This window comes from Xenopus laevis, chromosome 5S (genome assembly GCF_017654675.1).
Source record: "Xenopus laevis strain J_2021 chromosome 5S, Xenopus_laevis_v10.1, whole genome shotgun sequence".
In the NCBI taxonomy this organism is placed as follows: Eukaryota; Metazoa; Chordata; class Amphibia; order Anura; family Pipidae; genus Xenopus; species Xenopus laevis.
In genome coordinates this window covers 78815951-78832979 of record NC_054380.1, presented here as the reverse complement: position 1 = coordinate 78832979, position 17029 = coordinate 78815951, and the positions used below count along the sequence as shown (strand labels likewise).

General features: G+C 37.3%; 1 protein-coding gene across 14 annotated transcripts in view; it reads left to right on the top strand.

The window, feature by feature from the left end:
- Positions 1–16765, top strand: part of LOC108717998 (regulating synaptic membrane exocytosis protein 1) — a 195401-nt gene extending 178636 nt beyond the window's left edge. For all 14 annotated transcript variants that reach the window (XM_041564689.1, XM_041564688.1, XM_041564686.1 and 11 more), the window contains 5 exons: positions 8863–9004; positions 11198–11310; positions 12189–12290; positions 14465–14604; positions 15498–16765. In XM_041564689.1, coding sequence (XP_041420623.1) covers positions 8863–9004; positions 11198–11310; positions 12189–12290; positions 14465–14604; positions 15498–15716 — 716 coding nt within the window. In that variant the 3' untranslated portion in view covers positions 15717–16765. The remainder of the gene's footprint in view (positions 1–8862; positions 9005–11197; positions 11311–12188; positions 12291–14464; positions 14605–15497) is intronic.
- Positions 16766–17029: the final 264 nt, after the last annotated feature.

Genomic DNA, 17029 nt, shown 5'->3' with positions numbered 1-17029 from the left:
CTGTGTAGGAACGTCTGAAATGGGCCGACACCTTTCTGGACTGGGTGAGAACGTCCTGGAATCCTGGGTACTTGGAGACAAAACGTTGGACTATTAAATTTAACACATGTGCCATGCAGGGCACATGTGTTAAATTGCCTAGTCTCAACGCTGCCAACAGATTGCTTCCATTGTCACACACCACTTTTCCGATCTGCAGTTGGTGTGGGGTCAGCCACCGATCGGCCTGTGACTGCAGAGATGACAGGAGTACAGATCCGGTATGGTTTTTGCTTTCCAGGCACGTCATCCCCAAGACAGCGTGACAACGGCGTACCTGGCACGTCGAATAGCCTAGGGGGAGCTGGGGGTGCACAGGTGTGGAGGAGGAGAAGGAGGACCCAGCAGCAGAGTAAGAAGAAGAAGAAGACGAGGTAGAGAGCGATGGAGGAGTAGAGGTGGTGGCAGAACCGCGTGCAATCCGTGGCGGTGACACCAACTCCACTGTTGTTGTTGAGCTACCCATTCCCTGCTTCCCAGCCATTACCAAGTTCACCCAGTGGGCAGTGTAGGTGACATACCTGCCCTGACCATGCTTGGAGGACCATGCGTCAGTAGTCATATGGACCTTTGGCCCAACACTAAGTGACAGAGATGCGGTAACTTGGCTCTGCACATGTTGGTACAGGTGTGGTATTCCCTTTTTAGAAAAAAAATTGCGGCTGGGTACCTTCCACTGCGGTGTCCCAATTGCTACAAATTTGCGGAAGGCCTCAGAGTCCACCAGCTGGTATGGTAAAAGCTGGCGGGCTAAGAGTGCAGACAAGCCAGCTGTCAGACGCCGGGCAAGGGGGTGACAGTCAGACATTGGCTTCTTACGCTCAAACATGGCCTTCACAGAAACTTGGCTGGTGGCAGATGACTGGGAATGGGAACAGGTGGTCAAGGTGGAAGGCGGAGTGGAGGGTGGTTCAGACGGGTCAAGGAGAGCAGAGGTAGAGCAGTAAGATGCTGGACCAGAAGGAGTGTGGCTTTTAGTTTGCCTGTTGCCTTTGAGGTGTTGCTCCCAAAGTGCTTTGTGCTTGCCGCTCATGTGCCTTCGCATAGAAGTTGTACCTATGTGGCTGTTGGGCTTACCAAGGCTCAGTTTCTGACTGCACTCATTGCAAATTACAATGCTTTTGTCAGAGGCACACACATTAAAAAAATCCCACACTGCTGACTTTTTGGAAGTGTGCGATCTGGCGGTAACAGTAGAAGTTGGCGGAGTTTGCGGTATTGGCGGCAATGGCGGGTGCGTTGGCCGGCTGAACACAGGTGCCGATACATGTTGTTGCCCTACTGATCCCTGCGGGCTATCCTCCCTGCTTCTTCTAAGTCTTATTCTCCTACTGCCTCTCTGACTCTCCGTCTCTCCATCTGAACTACCCTCCTCTTGCTCTCTTCTACTAGGCACCCACAAAACATCAATCTCCTCATCATCATTCTCCTCAGATGCATCAATTTCTTCTGACACATCACAGAAGGAAGCAGCAGCGGGGACCTCCTCCTCATCACTCATTATGTCCATCTCTATCGTGTTCTCTGCCAGAATTAAATCTGGTGTAAGGTCCTCATCTCCTTCATCTTCTTCTGGCAATAATGGTTGCGCATTACTCAGTTCAAGAAACTCATTGGAAAATAACTCCTCTGACCCCAGTGAAGAAGGGGCACCGGTGGTGGAGGAAGTGTTACGTGGGGTGGCCATAGCAGTGGAGGATGAGGAGGATGTTGTGGTAAAGTTAGAAACGGTAGAGGATGGGGTGTGCTGTGTAAGCCAGTCAACTACCTCTTCAGCATTTTGGGAGTTCAGGGTCATTGGCTTTTTAAAACTGGGCAATTTGCTAGGGCCACAGGATTGCATAGCAGCACGGCCCCTAGCACGGCCTCTGCGTGGCGGCCTGCCTTTGCCTGGCATTATTTTTAAAAAAACAACAACAACAACAAAAACTCAGTTGGTTTTTCTGGAAACGATAATACACACAGCTAGATGGCGGGTTGAAGAAAACACTGTGCAAATAATGCCTACAAAGTCAACGTATACACTACTACAGCGGTGGATACGGATTACGTAAAATATATGAATGCTGCTTGAAAAAAAGTAACTCAAGTGGTTTTTCTAGAGACGATAATATTATCAATATTTAGACAAAATGTGAACAAGGTCACACAGCTCGATGGCGGGTTGAAGAAAACACTGTGCAAATAATGCCTACAAGGTCAACGTATACACTACTACAGCGGTGGATACGGATTACGTAAAATATATGAATGCTGCTTGAAAAAAAGTAACTCAAGTGGTTTTTCTAGAGACGATAATATTATCAATATTTAGACAAAATGTGAACAAGCTCACACAGCTCGATGGCGGGTTGAAGAAAACAGTGTGCAAATAATGCCTACAAGGCCAACGTATACACTACTACAGCGGTGGATACGGATTACGTAAAATATATTATGGCTGCTTGAAAAAAGTGACTCCGGTGTTTTTTCTGGAGACGGTAATATTATGGATATTTAGACAGAATGGGAACAAGGTCACACAGCTCGATGGCGGGTTGAAGAAAACAGTGTGCAAATAATGCCTACAAGGCCAACGTATACACTACTACAGCGGTGGATACGGATTACGTAAAATATATTATGGCTGCTTGAAAAAAGTGACTCCGGTGTTTTTTCTGGAGACGGTAATATTATGGATATTTAGACAGAATGGGAACAAGGTCACACAGCTCGATGGCGGGTTGAAGAAAACAGTGTGCAAATAATGCCTACAAGGCCAACGTATACACTACTACAGCGGTGGATACGGATTACGTAAAATATATTATGGCTGCTTGAAAAAAGTGACTCCGGTGTTTTTTCTGGAGACGGTAATATTATGGATATTTAGACAGAATGGGAACAAGGTCACACAGCTCGATGGCGGGTTGAAGAAAACAGTGTGCAAATAATGCCTACAAGGCCAACGTATACACTACTACAGCGGTGGATACGGATTACGTAAAATATATTATGGCTGCTTGAAAAAAGTGACTCCGGTGTTTTTTCTGGAGACGGTAATATTATGGATATTTAGACAGAATGGGAACAAGGTCACACAGCTCGATGGCGGGTTGAAGAAAACAGTGTGCAAATAATGCCTACAAGGCCAACGTATACACTACTACAGCGGTGGATACGGATTACGTAAAATATATTATGGCTGCTTGAAAAAAGTGACTCCGGTGTTTTTTCTGGAGACGGTAATATTATGGATATTTAGACAGAATGGGAACAAGGTCACACAGCTCGATGGCGGGTTGAAGAAAACAGTGTGCAAATAATGCCTACAAGGCCAACGTATACACTACTACAGCGGTGGATACGGATTACGTAAAATATATTATGGCTGCTTGAAAAAAGTGACTCCGGTGTTTTTTCTGGAGACGGTAATATTATGGATATTTAGACAGAATGGGAACAAGGTCACACAGCTCGATGGCGGGTTGAAGAAAACAGTGTGCAAATAATGCCTACAGGGCAAATAATGCCTAAAAGGTCAACTTATACACTACTACAGCGGTAGTAAAATAAAAAAAGTAAAATAAAAAAAAATGAATATTAAAAAAAAAAAATTAAAGTTGGTGCTGCTGAACTACTAGGAGCAGCAGATTAGCACACCAGTCCCACTCCCCAACACTGCTAGACTAATAGCACTGGGCTCTTATAGTAGTAGTAGTAGTAGTAGTAGTAAAACAACAAAAAAATAAATAAAAGCAGTCCTTACAAGGACTACTGTTATTGCAGCAGTCAGCAGATGAGATCAGAAGCAGGACAGCTGCCCACTGCAGCTACATACAGAGCACTGCAGTAGAAGGTAGATTACTAGCCAGCAAAGCTACCTAAGCTAAAATGTCCCTCAAACCCCTGCAGACTTCTGTCCCTCCAATAACAGAGCAGTATCAAAACGATTACTAGCCAGCAAACTTTCAACTGTCCCTGAAATCACTAACAGGCAGCAGCTCTCTCCCTACACTATCTCTTCAGCACACACAGGCAGAGTGAAAAAACGCTGCAGGGCTTCGGTTTTTATAGGGAAGGGGAGTGGTCCAGGGGAGAGCTTCCTGATTGGCTGCCATGTACCTGCTGGTCTGGGGTGAGAGGGCAAAAAAAAGCGCCAACAATGGCGAACCCAAAATGGCGAACGTCGCGCGACGTTCGCGAACTTCCGGCGAGTGCGAACACCCGATGTTCGCGCGAACAAGTTCGCCGGCGAACAGTTCGCGACATCTCTACGGGAGATGGGGAAGTCCGATCGTACGATGATTAGTACGGTCTGAACTTTGCGTCTATGGCCAGCTTAAGGGAAGCAGATATAAGCACAACAAGTCATACATACAGGAATAACCTACCCCAGGACATGGTAAGCAACTGATTCTGTCACGGAGTAAAGGGACATCAACAATGCGGTTGCCAAATTTAAAAACCCCAGCTTGGAAGAATCTTTTGGCAACAGGACACAAATGCCCACAAGAAGCTGCAAATAGAACCCTGGCACCAGCGAGCTCACTAGTATAACCACCCTAGCAACCACCTGCAGGCCACATTATCCACACTAGAATCTGGCAACAACTTGGATACATCTACCACTAGTGCTGGAGGTTTTCATTTAGACTCCAAAGAAAAATGATCAGGGAGATCCTACCACCATGTTCAGTAGGACAAAAAAAGCTACTAGTGGTGAGGCGGAAGTTAGATGGTATTTATAAGTCATGGTTAATTTTAATTGACTATGTTATAGGTCATACTGTACATCTTTATCTAGGAGGGGCAATATTACCCATCTGTACTGACATGGAAAAAAAATGTCATACCATTCATTTCAACCGACTGCATATGTAAAAAAGAATCCGTGTTTTTTGCTGAACATTTGATTGGTGATCATGTTTTTTTAAATCTGAATATTGTATTAAAAACATATAAATTGATCGGGGAATATATTTATGAAACTAAACACCATTTATAAAACTCAAGGTATATTAGGAATATCTTTTTAGTAAAGACCCAGATTATGTTAACCCAATGATGCCTAGAAGCACAAAGTGAAATAGAAAATCATTTTTTTTCTAAACATATATTAGACAACTGTCTTCTTGTAGCAAAATGAAAAAGGTATAGAATCCCTTCTAGCATTTTCCCTCATCACTTACTCTAGCGTTCATATTTAACTGTAACTTTGCCAGTTTGTTAGAGCCATTGCCTATTAAATAATTTCATTCATATGATTTCACTACAAATGGTGGCGTAGGGAAGGAGTATTTATAGAAATCTGAGTGATGCATACTTTTGAAATGCATTTGTAGGATGTTTTGCAAGCCATTGGATAACCAAATTTTTGAGATTCCACAGTAAAGCTCCAGATTACAGGAAGAAGCCAATTTGTTGAGTGGCACCAGTGCTAACCTCATGAAAATTGAATTGGCAGGCAAGTATTGGGAAAAAGATGGAACTGTTTGCAATCCTTTTGTATTCTCCAGTTTGATCATTAATAAACTGGCCCTGTGTCTTAACTTTCCAACCATTCTGAATCATTTCATACATATCTTCTGTCACTGTGGTTTAATGTAATATATATAAAAAAAACCTCCAGCATAAGGGTGCCCTGCTCTGTATCTAATGATGTATGGGATTGATTATGCTTGGGACCTGGAGATAAGGTTTTTATTCTGTAATTTTAGTGAAACCAGAAACAAATATCTCCTTTAAAGTGTGATTCTAGAACATAATACAAAACTATACTCACATATTGTACAAAGCATTAGGGAGCAAAATCTTTATAATTATATATTATTGCTCTGTCAATGGTAATTATATATTGCATATAGAAGGACCCGCACTCCAAATTCTTGTGTCTCAAAGTTTTATTGATCTATCACTTTGTGCATCCAACGTTTTGGTCCTCTTTGGGGCCTTTATCATCCTGTGATTGTGAGGGTACTTTCTGGATATATATAAATATATATATATATACATGGTAGCGTTTCCTGCTGGTGCAGCATACATACACTTGATATATTTTTTGCAGTAGTAATGAAAAAATACCTCCTGTTTGTGGGTGTACCCACTCAACCCACTTTTTATTGGGGTTGCTTTATATGTTATTCTAGCTGATGACTTCAATTAAATACAGAGCTTCTGCACCCCCTTAAAGGGGTTGTTCACCTTCCAAACAGTTTTGTTCAGTTCAGTTGTTTTCAGATTGTTCCCCAGAAGTAAAGACTTTTTTAAATTACTTTTCATTATTTATTTTTTACTGTTTTTCCAAAATCTAATTTTAAGGTTGAATGTCCCTGTCTCTGGTGTTTAAATCTGACAGCTCAATAATACAGACGCAGACTCTAAACTGTTACAATTTTGCAACATTTAGTTGATACATTTCTCAGCAGCATCTCTGCAGTATTAGCAACTATTGTATCAATTCTAACAGCTGCCTGTAATGAAACCCAGAGATTCTGCTCAGCATGGACAAAGATAACAAATGCATCAACTAAATGTATCAATTTAGAACAGTTTACAGGGTTGACGACCCCCCTACCAGAACTACTTTAGAAGGTGAAAGATGACACTTTACGCTTCAGCATTACAAAAACTGTGACACATAGAAAATAGAAAGTAATTGGAAAAAAACGTTATTTCTGGTGATCTATATATACTATATACTAGTTGTTTGAAGGTGAACTACCCCTTTAAATGAGGCAAAACACTGGGATATTGGCATCACGAAATGATTATTTTCTTTTAATGTTTTTTTAATGGGAATATTTATGCTTTTTGCTGAAAACAATGGTCCACCGGGTAGGAATCTGTAAAAGCCGTAGATAACCACTCTTACTAAAAGTTCCCACGGTATCATTTGTAAATATATGACCGTTCTGGGAAACTGAATATGAATATCATTTAAAGGAAAAAACACCAGGGAATAAACATCACATACAAAATAAAATGTTTATCTCAAAATATTTTTATTTTTTGCGGAACTGAAGTTAATACTGATTAGATCTCTGAACCTGCCTATTTTTAGATTTTGTGTTTATTAAACCAATTTCTTCATTTTTACCAAAATCTCATAATAGATTAATGTAAACAATTAAGAAAAATGATATATATATATATATATATATATTGTCTTGATAATAGGGTTTTTACCATAATGGCGTAGCTTGCCTTTAACTTAACTTTTTGAATGGTGTAGACAGACAATATATAATTGGCTTCATTTTTTTTCAGCTGCTCTCGTTTGGAATTTCAGCAGCTATATGGTTTATTTACCCTAGCAACCAGTCACTGGTTTAAATCAGACACTGTGATATGAATAGAAGAGGGCCTGTATATATCGATAAGTTATAAAAAGTAACAAATAAATTGTAACCTCAAAAAAAAAAGGTTTTTTTAGATGCTGGAGTCTGTGAACCAACATTTGAAAGAGGCAGAAGAGGATGGGAATTTTAACACTTTAAAAAACAAAGAAAAATTGCAAATTAAAGGACATTCTTTAACATACAAAAATGTAACTTTTAGTGAACAAAAAACATTTAAAAAAACAATTATGATGGGTCAAGCTTAATTAGCTAGTAATGATATCGGGTACAAGAAATACATAAAATGTGTTTGAATATGAACATGCTCATTATTTTATAGCAATCCAGCCCCAAAACATGTGAAATAGAGGATATCTGTACCTACTGTAGTTTATCACATCCATAGGTGTCTATGGATCTGATAAAGTACAAGTCAAGTCAGCAGGCAACAAGGAGTTTTTATTTTTTAGTGGGATTTTATAGAAACAAAAGTCTGCATTTGTTTTGCATTCTGCACAAAGTTGTGGGTCGTTTGTATTTTGCAATAAAATAACTCTACTAAATAGCAACCATATTTATTGCATTGTATGTATTATTTCAGCAATCCATAAACGTTTGGTGTTTTTTGTGCAGCTGAAGCTGCAGTCACTGTATGTATGGGATCCATTTTATCCAAATAATCCACATTTTTAAAAATTATTTCCTATCCTGTAATAATAAAACAGTACATTGTACGTGATCCCAACTAAGATATAATTAATCCTAATTATAATTAATAATGTTTAAATGATTTTTCAGTAGTAAGATCCAGAAAACCCCATGTCCCGAGCATTCTGGATAACAGGTCCCATACCTGCACTTTGTTTTGTCTTAGCTCTGGATGAGTTCAGCTCACTAGAGTAAGTAAAGTGGAGTGGCATAAGTAAACTATGCTCATTTAGGCCTGTTAAAGTCATATTAAATGGTATTTAAAGGGATTATGTCATGATTTTTATGGTTATAATTGTGTACATTGCAAGTAATTCATTCTACCATTTAAAATGTTATTCTTTTAGTTGTAATATTGGTGTGTAGGTAGCCATCTCAAGTTATTGTAGAGATTTTAACTTGCAAATAGTTTGATGATTGTAACCAAAATACTTTGCATTAAATCTACAAATTAAATAGCTGAACATGAAGTCATTAGATAGAACACCTTAATAGTTGTACTGCTGTCAGGTGTTGTCAATCCTGTCAGTGCTCGCAGGCTGCTTCCACTGTGGTCATATTAAAAGTATTAATATAAACCTGATAAATTATTCATGGAAATATATATTACTTCACTTAAAATGAGTTCATTCATAATGCGCTATTGTGTTTTTGTTTACTCTGCAGCAAAATATTACAGATGAAAAACTCATTTACCATTTGCTTCTGTATTAATTCAGCAGAAATGTTTTACAGTGTCAGGCAAGAGAAGGGCGTTTGGGTATTAATCTCAGTACAATGCAATTTATCTTTATAGATTCTGGCAACAAGAAATTAAAAAGTACTATTCAGAGAAGCACAGAAACAGGCATGGCAGCAGAAATGAGAAGTCGCATGGTTCGGCAGCCGAGCCGGGAGTCAACAGATGGGAGTATTAACAGTTACAGCTCAGAGGGCAAGTAAGTAATGATAGTGTTATCTGTTCTGTATCTCTGTCACTTGATTCTTTCATATCAAGATAAGCCAATGATTGTAATTTAATTGTATATGCATTTAGGTACAACACATTGACTTAACAAAAAACAAATATACTGTAAGAACTGGTAACTCCAATGCAAAATAGAAAATTAAGTAATTTCAATACTGCTGTAGGGGCCCAGGGAATGTTAGGCTTTTAGGCTTATTATTTATGCAACCATTAAGTATTCACACTGTTGGGAAATAAGCATGAGCGTATCTTCTGCACTGGGCATAGGCTCAACCATTTAATTGGGTAGTAATTGCTGATGAAACCTTGGACAGAGACCTCAGATATGAAAGGAGAATGGTGTTCTTGAAGATCGCCACATCCAGTTCAGAGTACATATGTAGAGATTGACTGACAAGGATTTGATTTGTTTTCCTTTATTTTATTTTCTAAAGCAAAAATGTCAGTCCTGAAAATTGGAATTGGAAATTCCGGGATTTGATTCAGGGATTGCACCAAATCCTTAATTAGATTCAAGATTTGGCCGAATCCGAGCCTTTTTGAGCAGAATCCAAGTGCCTGGCCAACCAAATCCAAACCATTAAAATCAAGTGACTTAAGGTCACGTAATTAAGGGGATCAAAGTTTTTTCCACTTTTTCCCCTGGATCCTTCCTGAATAATTCAGGGTTTGGCTAAATGCCAAAAATATGAATTAGGTGCATCCCTAATATAGATTGATTGTAGTTGTTCATGAGAACACCCCATGGAAGCTGCCCACTACTTCCAGTAATAAAAAAGAAGACTTAGGTTTCTGTAAGCCATACCCTTTTTTAATTGCTGGAACATTTCTCATCTAACCTATAATTTGTAACTCACTCATATGAAAAATCATTCATTTATAACACCTTTGAAATGATAGTGTCTCGTTAAAATATATTTACCAATCAGTCACTGGCATAAAGTGCTACCAACATATTTCTTCAAATAACATGAGGCTTTTACCAACAAAAAAAAAAGCAACTAAAACCTCTCCAGTTTGCTGCAGAGGTGGAATACAGTCCTTCCTTACTCCAAGATAATAGGAGACAAAAAAATCATTCATTATGATTATGAGGAGGTAAAGTTCAGTCCACACAAATCCTTACAAAGCTCTACTTGTGTAAAAATGTATTTAAAATACATTGTATGTACAAAACAATAATACTGCAGCACCTAAATGGCTGTTTCATCAAAGATAATTGGACAGTTTGATATTGTTTGAAGCTTATCTTAACAGATGGAGAAACAGTTTATTTTGAGGGAAAATGTATAATTTAAAAAGTCAGCAAAGTATGTGACTATGAATCAGCCAGATTAATTGGCATTTATCTGGCCAGGTTATAAATGAAGTCATCTGTAATTAATTAACTCATTACATTTACAATTAATTCTCAATGATTGCTATAAATCTGTCTAATAATATATAACAAGTTTAGGTAGTACACTATGGTACTGGATTATGCCAGTGATATAATACTGGGGTTAATGGCAGCAGAAGCACTTCATAATTATATGACCTAAGCTACTCTGGTAGCACTTGGAACGTGCATCACCTAAATGTAGAATCATGAGCTTATGGACCTCAGAAGTGTGGATGGAAACTCCTATATTGCATTTAAATTATGTTTGTCTCATCAGCAATGAGTTCCCATTGGCTGTATTTTTTAGCCAAAATCCCCACTATGATTTGGCGGCAAGTATTTGACACAAAGAAGGTATCATTCCACAGATCACAGATCACTGAAGACAACTGTGCCCCTAAGAACTTTCTATTTATTGACCAACATTAAATCGAAGGCCCACATCTTGCTGCTTTTTTTTATTGATTATATGTATTATGCAAATAATTATTATCAAGCTTTTTATGTGTTTTTATATGAGCCACTACTGTTCACAGAAATATTTGCAGTGAGCACCAGACAAAAACTGTGACACTAACAGGAGCTTATATATCATGAAGAACAAGGGTATAAAAAAAATGGTCACAGTCTAATAGATTTATGCGTACCTGAATAATTCAAATAAATGCACAAAACGTGTTACATAATAATATTATTTCTGTTTTGATGAACTGGCAAAGCTTTCTTTTCAATAGGTTGTATGTGCATAACTCAAAATATTGAAGTATTTTTTTTTCTTGGCAGTTTAATTTTTCCAGGGGTGAGATTAGGGGTTGATAGCCAATTCAGTGACTTTCTGGATGGACTGGGACCAGCACAACTTGTAGGCAGACAAACATTAGCAGCTCCAGCAATGGGTAAGAAAGAGTTGTTATTTGACTTTTGATTTTTTTTATCTTTTGAAAGAGTGCAAAATAGCCTCAAATAACCATTCATGGAGTCACCTGAAAGCACTAGTGTCATCGCTTCTAATGTGATTTTCTCAGTTCACATTTATAAGCAAGAACTGCTTGCATAAACACCTTATGAATTATGACTTAAAAGCAATAACAATATTTATATATGTTATCTGGTAGTGCCCTCCAGTCCATAAGTATTGACAAAAGGTTCTGCACTTCCTTGTGGAAGAACTAGCATTGCCTTTCATGATCTACTACCCAATACAAACTTGCATGCCTTATTGTTTTTCTTTTGTTTTATGGAAAAAAATGGTGGCTAAGACATGGATGGGCCCTACATTTCTAACTAGAAAGTACTAGTGAACAACAACTAGAGCTCTACAAGCTAACATACCTCACAAGGAGGGTCCCTGATAAGTTCGATAAAATATAGGGACCTTGGATTGATTCACATAAACCAATCACTGTGTACCTTACTATAATATTTGTTAATTGTAATTCCTTGCTTCTTTTCTGAAACTCTACTGTTATTGCAAAAAAATTGTATATGATGACCAGTCTTAAGATTTAAATCCATTGTTGTGCACATGATTTGCGTTATTATTCAAGAAACATCTAAAATACCATATAGTTAAGTTCTGTACTCACATAGCATCAAATAAAAAGTAGTTACTTGAGTCCAGCTTCCATAGAAAACGGATAAACTACTTTATGCTGTTTATACATTTTACTTACTGAGAAAATTTGATCTCCCTAACTAATGTGGCACTTGCCTTCAAAGTAAACTGCTTTTTCACTACTGTTATTTCTATCAATAATAAAGTATGTGTTTTTAGGTGATATTCAGATTGGAATGGTAGATAAAAAGGGGCAATTGGAAGTGGAAGTTATACGAGCAAGAGGTTTAATACAAAAGCCAGGCTCAAAATCAACTCCAGGTAAGGAAAATAATAGTTATAAATGTCCTTACTAAAATTGCATGATATAAAAAGACTTTAGTATTACACTTACATTATTACAGCTCTAAGTTTGTTCTATACCTAGAACAGATGATTTGTTCTTTTCTGAATGTTGGCATTTGTGTAATATATTAAAATTAGCATTCATTTCACTCTGTGTGATGATTTTTGAACTGTTATTTTCAATTACATCATTTCACATTCACCCACCCCTTTAGCAATTAGACCATATCACTTTCTGGCATGATATTAGCAATACATGGAGCCTATGGGGTTGAAATTTTATGTCAGTAAACTGTAGAATCAAATAATCTTTTCTTGTCCCTTTGAACATCAAACCAGGTTCTTTGATTTAGGTAAACGCAAAAATAAAAAAGTGTGGGGAGTATTTGATAGTCTGTCCTCCCATCCTCTGTGCTTTCAGGTAGAAAGGTTACAAGAAGAAAGCAGCTATTGAAGAGGTTTTGCCATCAACCTGCGTCATTACTCTGTGTCCCTGTATACACACACATAACTCTTTATTGTTCCTTTAAATTACAATGGCTCTAAAAATCCCTTTCTATTCCCACTGCACCCTTTGTACTTTTAAAAGCAATCATAAATATGCCAGATCTCAGCTAAATTTTTTTCTGGTTGGGACTCAAGGGTGTTTTTAAAAATAACGTCTCGGTTTGATTTAAAACCCTGCAACATAAATCATTCAGTATGGACAAAGTAGTAAACATAATTTTAGGCATCTTCTCTTTTTTCATGAAATGTGTGTTTAATACTTTATATTTTTGGTCACTATTTCTAATAATGCTAGGACAGCACAAGCTCCTAACAAGGCTAAGTGGTCAAAGGGGTGCAAGATGCAATGTGTAAAATAGATACAAGCTCCATGATGTTTGCCCTCATTGCACCTGACCCTAAAAGCCACAACATTTTGGATTCAAAATGAGTTCAAAGAGTTACAGATGTCTCATTATACCACATTGCTTGTGCCTGCCAGCCCAGATACAGAACGGGAAATACATGGGTGGGTGTCCACTCACTTGCCTCCTTGCACTTCATTTTTAAAATAAAAAGGAAGATGTACAAGGAAGTACAAAGTGGTACTTTAAGTACCAGGGTCCCGCTGCAGCCTGAGCAAGGTGCAGAGTCAAATATATCTTAAAATTGTGTATATATTGATAAACATTATATAAATGTAGGTGCATTACAGTGCTTTATAACTGCATCTGTGCTCTTGGATTATTGGACAACTTTGAGTATAATCATTACAAAATAGATCTATTTCTTGCCCAAACAAGTACAGTATATGGACTTTTATTTGATATGTCCAGATCTGTTGCAAGCCCATGCCCCACATCATAAACGAAGTAGTTAGTATGTGTTATATACTATTTAGGGTGGAATGTTGAAAAGAATCATATCAAAATATGGAATGTTGTCTCTTGTTTGTAACATATGCAAAGTATACAGGCCACATTTAAACAAGAATATTTTGGGGGTTAGGGATGCTTTAGATTAAAGAGCAAAAGTTTTGAAAATGGCCTTATGTTAGAGTTAAAATGGAATATCAAATTTGTGCACTTATTTTTAACTTATGGTATTTTTAGAACTGACAGACAACTTTATACAACTTAAAAATGCACCCAGTACCTTTAAAAATTGTAAAAAAATATTTAAAAATACAGCAGTTGGTTTTAATAGCATTAGATGTTAACCACCTCTCTAAGCCAGCAAGTCTATTGATCTAGTTCACAAATTGATAAACACCATTATTTTTGTATAAGGGAGTGAGGTTAATGATTAGACACCTGAGTTTCAAGTGCCCAGCACTCTTAAAATATAAATAAAAAATAGAATTTATTTCATTCTTGCTTGCATCTTCCATCATGAGGTTTTATTCTTGCAGCTTATACAGCCCAGTTACCTGTAGATCACTTTGGGTGCTCCCATGATCCTTTTCTAGAGCTATAGCTGTTGTGTAGCAGTGGCACTACCATTATATTTTAGCTTTCATAATTTACAGATTGCCCTAGAGCCATATTTTATTTCAGTGAGTCATAACGGCATCGTGGAGAGTGAAAAGGGCAATGTGCATAATAGTAATAACTGCAGCAAATCCATTAAAACACATCTTAACTTATTTTAACCTTTTATTTCAGCTCCTTATGTAAAGGTGTATCTTTTAGAAAATGGAGCGTGTGCAGCGAAGAAAAAGACAAGAATTGCACGGAAAACCCTGGACCCTCTTTACCAACAGACTCTGGTTTTTGAAGAAAGTCCACACGGAAAGGTCCTTCAGGTAAATTTAAAAAATATATGTTTATACAGCTCGTGTATATTTAATTAAACTGCTGCTCACCTTAATTAATGCTGCCTTTTCTAATACCAGTATTCCTGATATAAAATGACACCTAGGCTCTTTAAATACTGTAGTTAATGATTTGTTGATAAATGTAGTATTTGGATTGCAAACACAAACTGACATATAGTATGTGTAAAATGTATGCATAAGTAAGTTAAGGCCATTCAGTTTAATTACATTTACAATATACATTACCTTACATTATAGAGATTTCAATCATTATGAAGTTATTTGTAAATGTAATTGAAAGTTGCTGAGTTTCTGTGCCCTCTCAACATGGCTTTATGGCTAATTGTCTTCTAGTATGTAATACACTACAATATCTGCCTAAATCTGTATAGTGTACATTTTTGAAGTTTCTCTCACTGTTAAAAGAACAGTAACATCAAAAATAAAAGTATTTTAAAGTAATGAAAATATAATGTAGTGTTGCCCTGCACTAGTAAATATGATGTGTTTACTTCAGAAACACAACTATAGTTTATATGAATAAGCTGCTGTGTAGCCATGGGGCAGCAATTCAAAGCTGAAAAAGGAGAAAAGGCACAGGATACTCAGCAGATAACAGATAAGCTCTGTAGTATACAATGAGATTCTTAAGAACGTATCATGTGCTTCAATGGCTGCCCCATGGCTACACAGCAGCTTGTTTATATAAACTATAGAAGTGATTCTGAAGCAAACACACCAGTTTTACTAATACAGGGCAACACTACGTTATATTGTCTTTCTTTTAAAACACATTTATTTTTTGTGTTACTGCTCCTTTAATAGAAAATGATTGTGCTACTTTTAGTCAGATACAGTATGTTTATTTTTTTCTTTTAAAGGTCATTGTCTGGGGCGATTATGGTCGAATGGATCACAAAAGCTTCATGGGTGTGGCACAGATTTTATTGGAAGAACTCGATCTATCAAGTGTGGTGATTGGATGGTATAAATTGTTTCCGCCTTCGTCACTGGTGGATCCAACGCTGACCCCCCTTACTCGCAGGGCTTCCCAATCATCTCTTGAAAGTTCTACGGGGCCTCCTTCTATACGATCATAATGAACTCACAGGCAGTTTACCTGATGTAATCACAATGTTAATGCCCAATAAAAGAGTCAGAAAAATATATTTACATGATCAAAAGCATTGCTGGAGACAGACAATCACTTATTTTTTTTGCCTGGAATAGTGATCCAAAAAAAAAAAAAAAAAGTAAGAATGAAAAAAAAAAAACACATATACATTCTGTAAATGGAAATACAGTTAAGCCCTAATGAGAGTCACACGTGCTCAAGGGGACAGCTAAGGTGACAATAAATTACAAACTGGAAGCTTTCACTCTGTTGAAAAATGTTTGCGATACATTTTTACAGAACATGAGCAGTGTTATCATATTGGTATTTCAACATTTTTATACTTGTCGACTCCATTTTTTTTTATCGATGTGTTAATCCGTCAATTTCATACAAAAGCATTTGTGATACTCCTCACAGAAACTTGCTTTTGCCCTTTTTTTATTGATTTATTAAAAAAAAACAAAAAAAAAACGAGCATTAAGGAATTAATGATGGATATTGTTCTGTATAAATATTCCCAGCTGCCTGAAATACAGTGACTTTGAAAAGCACTGCCATGTAGTGCGGTCCTGTTAAATAACCTTGCTTTTTTCATGTAGTGTTAAAGCATTTTGAAAACCACAGATGTATTTTGTGTAGTATAAAGCATGTTGTGATCACATTGGAGCACAGTGTTTGTTCTGCAAAAAACTCATCCCCGTTCTCTGACACCAGGGCTAGGAATAAAGGCAGTTGCTGCAAAGCAGCAGTCTTGTGAAACAAAGCCTTTTTTGTCTAATTTTGGCCATCTTTTCTTCTTACACCAAAAGTGAATAGCAGCGCAACACGAATATGTATGCTGCCATTATTTCAACTCTGCCTGGATCATTTTTTTTGCCAACATTTTGAACCAAATTCGAAATTTGCCAAGCTGTTTGCGTTCGTGCTCGTGTCAATGCAGGGGATTGTGGAATACATGACTATTTATGGATGTTTGTTAAATAAATAAATACACAAAAACATGGAGGATAAAATAAACAGAAAATGATTTTGTTCCTCTCTTCCATTTTATTTTTATTTGTTTTTGTAAATCTAGGATTGCGGTATAAATGATACTTCTGTTCACAATGTTTTGCATGGGGAGAGTTCTGACAACGTCTCTCTGTAACTAATGCTGAGTTTGATGCAAGAGTCCATTCCTTCAATTATATATACTGTCCCTGTCACAGTGTTTTCATTTTACAGCCAATCGCTTGACTCTTTTTTGTGTGTAAACTTGTGTATTTTCCATCCCGGATTACTGACCACTAGTAGTGA